Source organism: Habropoda laboriosa, unplaced genomic scaffold, assembly GCF_001263275.1.
Source record: "Habropoda laboriosa isolate 0110345459 unplaced genomic scaffold, ASM126327v1 scaffold336, whole genome shotgun sequence".
In the NCBI taxonomy this organism is placed as follows: Eukaryota; Metazoa; Arthropoda; class Insecta; order Hymenoptera; family Apidae; genus Habropoda; species Habropoda laboriosa.
In genome coordinates, this window is record NW_017100454.1 from 335,211 (window position 1) to 344,526 (window position 9,316).

The 9,316-nt window shown below is 32.6% G+C and overlaps 1 protein-coding gene across 4 annotated transcripts; it reads right to left on the minus strand.

The window, feature by feature from the left end:
* Positions 1-6,036, minus strand: LOC108575922 (cAMP-dependent protein kinase type I regulatory subunit). Of its 4 annotated transcripts, XM_017938860.1 has the most exons (6): positions 3,631-4,069; positions 1,842-1,902; positions 1,040-1,349; positions 693-959; positions 411-614; positions 1-322 (listed from the first exon to the last, which is right to left on the minus strand). In XM_017938860.1, the coding sequence occupies exons 2-6, from the start codon at positions 1,851-1,853 to the stop codon at positions 150-152; spliced, it is 966 nt and encodes a 321-aa protein (XP_017794349.1). In that variant the 5' UTR covers positions 1,854-1,902; positions 3,631-4,069; the 3' UTR covers positions 1-149. The 4 variants fall into 4 exon arrangements, with proteins under 4 accessions (XP_017794349.1, XP_017794347.1, XP_017794350.1 ...); XM_017938858.1 differs by lacking the exons at positions 1,842-1,902; positions 3,631-4,069 and adding an exon at positions 5,684-6,036; XM_017938861.1 differs by lacking the exon at positions 1,842-1,902.
* Between the last annotated feature and the right edge of the window lie 3,280 nt (positions 6,037-9,316).

Below are 9,316 nucleotides of genomic sequence, written 5' to 3' on the forward strand. Positions count from 1 at the left end.
ATTGACATATATAATTCTTCAGCACGCGCATCGTTAGCTGACATACAGTTATTACCTTACATTATTACTCAAATAAAAAAATGTTAATAGTGATACGCACTTTCATAAAAAGAAATCAGGGTTGCTGATAATGTCGCTGACACGGCAATTTATACGGATAGAGACACGAAACTATTATACTGGGTGATGTTGCGTTTCAGAATATCCGCGCAGGGACCTAAAACTCGTTCGAATCTTGCTCTGTCGAGTTTCACGCATTTTAGAGGACCTCGCGCCACGACAGTTGCCGCTCTTGGCCTGTCTAATAATAATGCAATCTCACCTACAATCAGTTTAATATTATTAGTCATGAAACATTTAATATTAAATAAAGATATTAAAGAAGAAAAATACAAAAAAAAAAAACATACCAAAATAATCAGATGGTCCTAAACGACCAACTTCAGCTGGTTCTTCACCCTCCGAACGTTGTTGCAGAACAACTGCTGTGCCCTCAACAATTATGTAGAAGTCCTCACCTGGCTCACCCTGTCGAACTATCGTCTCACCATCATCAAATGCAACCGGTTCTAAAGCGTCGGCTACCGTAAGCCGTTCCCACTTATCCAAAGATTCTAAAAATACCAAGAATTCTGAATAACATATTCTCCACGATTCTGGCACGTTTTCATGGAACGCAAATCACCGCTTACCCAAAATTGAAACTCTGGAAAGGAATTCCTCGTACATCTTTCGTTTTCTTATGGTAGAGCCCATTAAGATTCTTCGATACGAATCTCTGTCGATGCCCCATAATTTCACGTCGGTCTTTGCTCGAACGGTTGCCGCACGAGGTGTGCCGTAAATCAACGCAAGCTCACCGAAACTTCCACCTTCTCCTATCGTCGTAGCTAGTTCGCCATTCACGAAGATCTCGACCTCCCCTTGATCGATTACGTAGAAGTTATCACCTTCGTCGCCTTTTAACATACAAAGAAAAACTTTTAATCTAATTTCATTTCATTTAATAATATCATTCTACTTCCATACGCGTATTTACCTTGCCGAATAATTGCCTCTCCGGGCAAGAATGTGACAGGAAACATGGCGTCGAAAATGTCAGAACGTTCGTTCTCATCGAGATGAGCGAATAGAACATTCTTCGCGATGGCCTTACTCAAGGCAGCCATCGTCTTGTAATCCTTAGGTACGACTTTTTTAACGTAGCTCGTGGCATCCTCTTCGGAGACCGGCTCCGCGGATATGCCTCCTCTGCGTCTAGGAACCTGAGGACCCTGTTGTCCGGCAGGTATATCCTCGGTGTCCTCAGGACTGGTCGCAATTTGTTGCTTGGCATCGTGAGCTTGCTCCTGAAATCGAAAATTGATTAGTATCGCATGATGTCTAACGGACTTTTATTACGTTCGATAAACGTTACGCAACGTATGAGCGTCTGGGCTTTTGCTAACGTAAAGTAGGTTACCGGAGAAACCATCTTTCGACGCTTGAGATTCTCGAAACTTGATCCACGCGGGGGTGGGGACGGGGAAGGTAAGAGACGAAAACAAAGGGCAAAATAAAAGTCACGTAACCTTGTACGATATTTTTCGAACGAAATTGTTTGTTTGGATTATGGCGTGAATATATCTTCAAGACTATCGATAATATCGAAAAACATTTCAGACAAAAGTTACATGGCTTTGAGGGAGACATAATCTTGTGAAACATTTTTCAGTACCATTGATAATTTTGAAGATATTCACGTGATGATCGATTTAAATGGAACACGCTGCAGGTAATTGTAATTATAATGGTATTGATTATGGAATTTTTAACGTGATCGCATATTTTACTCTACTTGCCTGTTGCACCATATCGGAAGCTGATGTTCTCCTAGGCGTTTCACGATTACTACCTCCGATCCTATAGGCAATCGATCGACGCTTTTTTTTTTTAAATGAAGCTTTTCGATTTTTTTTTTCTTTTTTAATCTGTTTACTCAAAACCGAACGACACAAGCGTGGAAGAGTCACGTAAGAAAAACAAGCCGCCTTTATAAGTCAATTTTGCTTAGACATGCGCAACACACAACAGTGCGCCCTTCCTTTAATGAAATCATGTGCTCCCCTAAATTTCCTAGATGAAAACACAAGCAATATGTACGGAGTGGGTCACAGAAAATGTTATACAAAGCTATTTTTTCCATGGAAACTTCTCGATACGCCAACGAGCCCTTTATGCGACAAATAATAAACAATTTAGGTTATTTTTACTTATTTTCATTGTTTTCAAAGGTAAACAACGCCAACTCTACCGATTCATCGATCAAAAAGTTACCGTACCTAACGACGCTTAAGAAGTTACCCTTTCAAACAGAAAAAGCGATGGAGTATGTTGCACAGATAAAGAAGAAAATGCTTTATTCAATATTTCAGAGTAAATTTCGTGAATAGTAAAGAGGGGGGTGATGAAAATTGACCCTTAATTGAACGCTCGTGTAAGCATAGCCCCTTGTCCTTCGGAACTTGGCTGCTTATTGTAAAATTATATAAGCCTTTGGATAAAATATTACACGGCCTGTGAACAATTATCATCGATGAAAAGGTGGGCAAATAATGCCATAGGTCACTTGGCGTTTTCACGGATGAACGCGCCCTCGTAGATGACCAACACTACGTAAAAACATTGAACTGATCATGAATATCATAGGATTCTGTACACCTATCCATTTTATCCAATTAATTCCGTTACTGTGTATTTCATTGAAATTTAACGGCAACTGAGAACAATTGTGATTGAAACTTTTTTGTTGGATCATAATAGGTAGAAAAGTTAATATAATGAAGGATTCCGTATATAATTAACGACATAATTATTTCGATTAGATTGTTGATTATCATCGTCACAGATGATTGGTCAAAAAATTGCACACAATTTATACCCTGAGACAATATGTGTTAATAAGCTTGTCGACGTTCATTATTCAATGCCACTTATGATGTCTGCACATTTATTTATTTTACTATATTAAAAATTAACTAGTAAAAAAAATGCAATTAAAACGAAAATGCTCATTCATCTATACAAAGTGTATTACGAATTACTATGGCAAGGCAATGCACGCAATGTACATACGAAATACTTAAAATAACTCTACCTTATGAGTGCACGAATCACATTAACAATAGTATCGTATTAAAAGAACAGTAGAACAGTGTCAAGATTAGTCGGTCAGTGATCTTAGCACGTGTTAAAATGACATTCGTTAAACACACATCACATTAATTTTACTACACATTAAAAAAATTCACAAATATATCCCTTGACTTATTCACGATATTATTATATTATAGCCAACAAACTTAAAAAAGGACTAGTAAAATTCTATCACGCATCACTCGATTTATTTTCCTACGATAATCGCATAGAAACTAAATAGAAGATTAATTGTTTCCATCATGTACAGTGACGTTTTACAATGATCATCGAAGCAAAGCAGTTCAACTGTGTTAAATATCGAAGCATAAACCGTAGATCATTTCTTGTTCGACAGATAACGCGTTCAAGGATCGAGAAGCTCTACGCAGGAATATTAGAACGCGTAAAATGCATATCCAACTCGTGTAATATCCGCTATATTCACGATCGTACCTCGTCCATTATTTGTCGGTAATTACTCTTTCTCACAAATTAGTATTTTCCACCCGACCGCGCGTGTATTTCTTCAACACTCGTCTTACACACCAGATTATCAGAATCGCGAAACCAAAAAAAAAAAAAAAAACGTTCCTCTAGGTGGCCAGCGAGCGAAAGTAACGCGCGAACCGTAATGTAGATCGTTCCTGATCGCGCTACACACGTCGACCGCGCGCCGCTTCGAAATTTTCTAAGGCCTCGCCAAATTCGATTAATGCGACACGATCCTTCCGTGGCCGTTCGTGAAGATGGCACCAAGTGGCAGACGGTAAATTCTATCACGAGATTTTTCGTTGAGACGCAATCAGATCGATAGGTAACTCAATATTGACAGACCAAAACCGAACGGATAACAACGTGCTTCCGGCGTCGCCCGTTTAAAACGCATTGTCGTAGCGCGGTCGCGCATTTTCGAGGACGACGTGTTAACACGGCTTTCATCGTCGTCGTCCGTTGTTGGCTAAGGTTGCGCGCCTCGTTATATTTCGAGCATACGCTATATTTAGAGCAGCTCCTGTATCCGCGCATACCGACTGCCTTTCTATGTATCTCTGTGTGTGCGTGTATGTAGTAGCGGTAGCAATGGAAACTCGATGATGTTGCGCCTGATTTCATACGATTCTCGACCGTGGTTTGTTTGACCGCGCGGCTCAATGAGAGATGGAAAATACTATTGATCATTTCACACGATATAGCTCTGCATACGATATAGATATAAGAAGAAAGGGCAACGCGGCTAAATATCTCCCCCGTTGTTGTTTGCGGAGATACGAAAATCTTAATGTCAAGGATAATGCTGTATAACTAGGAATAAGAAAAAATATGTCGTTCGATAGGTCCGTGTCAAGGATATATTTTTCAACTGTAGTCAGAATAAAATATAAAACGTCTGTTAGTTACATAAATGTCAGAAAGTAAAAGTACAAAAATTTGATAACAATAATGATTGAATTAGAATTTTTATAAGTAGCAATATTGAGCGCTATCCCCACCACTATTCAGCATCCCCCACTTAAAAAAGTTTGGGGAATGGACGCGTGCAAATAAACATATTTGGCGCCAAGCGTTTAAGACTATACATATAAAGTAAATATTTAAACGATATATGTAATAACATTTTCATTGTAAATCACAAAGTTAAGTTTCGTATTGCATTCGTTTTGAGATCACATTTTGTCATATTTTAAGTTTTATTTTAAGTTGTCGACGACGTAAAATTTTCAAACGATTGTTTATTCAGTTAAAAATACTTCGGAGTCTGGAATATTTGTTACAATGTTAAAAATTATTCGCGTTTCAATGGTATTAAAAGAACAAATGACTAGTTTAACCTTTGCTGATAAACATGATTGGAAAAAATGTATTATTTAAAAAATACTAAAAGTAGAGGTAGAAAATTCAGAAAATTTAATATAATGTACTTTACTCAAGTCCCAATTCTTATGCTTTATGCATACTTTTTCTTTATAAAATAAAACCTACATAAAAATTTCATTCACTTTGATTTCTAAAATATTACATATTTATTAATGTTTTAAACATGTATTATTGAGTTACATATGATGATGTTTCATGACATTCTAAGTCTACCTTGAATACAGAATTCATACAATACAAATTAAAGCATATTGAGTTGTACTGTATGCGTAGTAGTATGTTAATACAACTAAAGATATTGCAAATCATTTCTGTTTAGGCAAATATTACTTAACACAAGTAACATTATTTTACTGAAATTATGTGACCAATAATGATTAGTTCTATATAGATATTAATAATTATTAATCTTTTGACAGGTCTCTAATGTATGCATCTCATGTATCCAATACTTTAATTAATATACCTTCTTTATCCTGATTGTATTGATGTAATATAAATACTTATCTTTGCAATAAAAAGAAATATGTGATAAAAAACTTAAATTCTTCCATGGTTTGTAGTGAACAATTAAACGAATAGAGAATAGCAAATCTAAGGTTATTTTAATGAGATATTGTTCAATACATACCCGTTCCAGTTTCTGAAAGTATTCTCTCAAAAAAGATATGGGATTTTCTGGACGCCCCACGCACAGCTGCACTATACAATCTTTTAAAACTTGTTGAACATTATGTCTCTGTACGTATTCCTCGCACTCTCTTAAACTTTGCTCTTCCTCGAGATTCGCCGCCATATTGATACACAAGTTGACACTTTATAGCGAATACCTTTTCAACAATTTTGTTCGTTGCTTAAATATTGCGAATATATTATTTTCTGTTGACAGCACAATTTTTTTATGTTGACAATATCGACACATTTCACTCGATATGCGTCGCTCATTGTTCGTTATAGAGTACGTACTTGACAGTCGTGCTTTTCGGAGCTGTAATTCAATAAAGTATGACACCGCCGATATCACATGTATATTCGAAAAATAAAACCAAATTTTCTATCGTTCCTTTATTATTTAAATGCGACATGCATTTGATATAAAAAAAAATATTTTAAATTAAACAAATAAATCAATTTTTTGCCAAAATTTGAAAATAATGACACAATGAATACTTATGAAAAAAATTGTCTTGAAATCAATATTTTTCAATTAACAATTCATTATATAATTAAATGTGATTACTATTTTTATTTCATAATTCTATTTCATAATTACTTGTTGGTCTTACTATGGAAAAGTGGTAGGTATTTAAAAAATATTGCAGCTTTACTGTTTTAACTTCTAACAATAATATATTTTAAAACATATTGTCAATGGGTGGATAGACATTATAACACATAAACTATATTTTAAAATATAAGATAAGAATGTTTTTCACTTTTTTTGTTTCTCTTAATCTGTATTTCTGTAATCCCATGTCAACCTGATGTCATTATGAAACAATTTTCTCTGGCATTTAATGAAAATTAGAGAGAAATGGGATTTCAGAATTAACAGTTTTGAACTTAAGTCTTATCCTTTAGAAAATGTATGGCCATGTTTTCCTATGTACATTAATATTTGTATGTAACACAGAATGAATTAAAATATTTATACAAATGTCAATACATTGTAGAATCCACTAAAATATTGTAATATTGTGCAGCCTCATTAAATGCAACAAAATACTTTATGGTAAAAACATTACAATAAATTACAATTAAACCATTACAATAATACAAGTCTTATATTATTTCAAATTTGAAATCATCATAATATCACATATACATAATATCTTGAACAAAAATTACTTTTCATATTCTTAAAAAATTGTAAATTCTCACGTGAATTCTCCAATGATTGCATTTTAGAAAGTAGTCTTCAAAACAATGATTAATGACAAATAAATACGTTTAACATTATACTCAACTTTTGCAGTTCAATTTCATGTCTTTTTACTTATTTTACCTATATAATCTAATTGTGCAGTTTTTTTCTTTTAGAATAATCTAAATTTAACTATAGAATACATGCGATGTATGTGTATAATAAAAAACAGCAATGTCATAGAATATTGCAACATATCTTTGCATTTAATAAGTACAATGTCTAATTACAATTGCTTTAGGGATGCATTGATTGATGTTGGATTCATTTTTATGTCTTTAGACATTACACTTTAATTAATTGCGAATCTAACAAGTGATTGCCTACAGATAATACTTCCCTGTATTTACTCTTGTGTAACTATTTTGGCCCTTGCTAACAACGTTAAAATTTATAAAAACTCACCGCAATGCTTCTGTAATTAAATTCAGTAGTGAGTTTTACTTAATCTCTAACTGTATTATTGTTCAATATTATGTGTATGTGGTCGTTTTTTAAATAAAGAAGATAACAAATACATTGTTTTACATCAAATACTATAAAATACTGGGATACAATCAAGTGATGTTTTTTTTTCTAGAGTGCCTTTCAGTGATAAACCATTGTAGTATTTAAAGTTTTGACCATGGTAACACTTTGATACTTTAGACTTCAAAAATAAAATAGGCAAAAACTAATTATACTATGAGTTAAAAACAAATTTTGCTTTTATAACTGCTATTGTATTATATATATTTATATAGGCACTTTCTACAAGTAACTGGAGACCTTTAAAATGAGCAATGAAAATTAAATTTTCAACAATCTCCTTATCACTAAAATCCATTTCTATATAAGTGCTAAAAATATGTCTTTTTTATGATAAATCACGAACTAAGAGATATTGAACAACTAATTGATGAATAGAATATATTTATGTATGTAATTGTAAGCACACACAGTTTTATTACTCTTTGAGACGGTTATGATAAAATTCTTGTAATATCCTAACAATAAAAATTGTGTATCATGATTAATACAAAGTGCAGTTTGCGATCTAAACAGCATTTCTTTTATTTTTTTTTTCATTCATTATACATTTAGGTATTGCTCTAAATAGAATTGTAAATTGATAGATTAATTGCACAGAATGTGATATTTGTTCCAAAAGTTACTTTAATGTACTTAGTAACATTACAACTTTTAAACATGATAGAGGAGAATGGAACCTCACGATGTAATAAAAAATTTTTATACAGTAGAATTTTTCAGAAATAAAATTCACACTTTTGAAGCAATTTTTAGATTCATATTGTACATATAAATTAAAATTCTTTTAAAACGCACTGCTAAAATTTAAGAAGAGATAATTAACAATTCAATTATTTATAAAGCTCGTTCAATAACAAGCTTCAATAATTGATATATTTACCCCTGTAATCTATCCCTCATTGTTTATATATTTGTAAACAAAGTTTTTTAATAGATGGCCACCATGGTCTACTGTAACTACTTATTGCTATTAGATTATTACACCATGATTTTATTTCGCTCAATTAATACTGATTTAAAATTAATATCAGGCTAATATAATCTCGTATGTCTTGTATTTAACATAAAATGAAATTTTCTAGTATAACGTGTATTTGTTGGCATTAGATGCGTAAAACTTGCTGTTCTAAAGAACTATACAACTTCGATGCGTTTTTTTAACTTATTAATTACACCTTGTTCATGGTTTTTAAGGCACCAGATATACGTGAAAGGTAACTGAACACGTGAACGTGCAACTTATTGCTCAAAGAAAGTTGCCTTATCGTTGGAACTTAAAAATCATGAACGAGCGCGAGTTTTCTTTTTTTAATTTCTGACTTAAAATTTCTTTTTTTCGTAATAAATGCAAACATGATTTTCATATAAAAAGAAATATCATATATAAAACATTATGCTTTTAGAAGTAAAGCAATAATATTTATATTTTATAATGGACTTAAAATATCGCGATAAAATATAAATTTCGTAAAAATTTGTAATTCATTGAGTATAAAAAAATAAATAGCAGTGCTTAATTAATAGCAAGGTACTCAATAACATGTATAAATAAAATAACATCTAGCAATCCATATTATTAACTTCAAAAATTCACCAATGTTCGGTAAAAACAAAATTGGAAGCATTAAAGTAAATATATTTATATAATTTTCCAAAACTGATAAAGATCTTTCTCAAAAATTGACTAGTATTCGACATGTCTTTGTTCTAATTCATTAATCATAATATTTCTGTACGTTTATGCAAGTATATGAATGTTAAACAGTGATCCACTTTCTGATTTATTTGGCAATAATACTTACTTCAGTT

Bases quoted from the DNA above. Each gene is read 5' to 3' on its own strand.
- LOC108575922 (XM_017938858.1), bottom strand. From the start codon at position 5,848: ATGGCGGCGAATCTCGAGGAAGAGCAAAGTTTAAGAGAGTGCGAGGAA. The intron at 960-1,039 runs GTAAATACGCGT...GTATGTTAAAAG, and splicing joins AGAGGCAATTATTCGGCAAG to GCGACGAAGGTGATAACTTC. The intron at 615-692 runs GTAAGCGGTGAT...TGGTATTTTTAG, and splicing joins TTCCAGAGTTTCAATTTTGG to AATCTTTGGATAAGTGGGAA.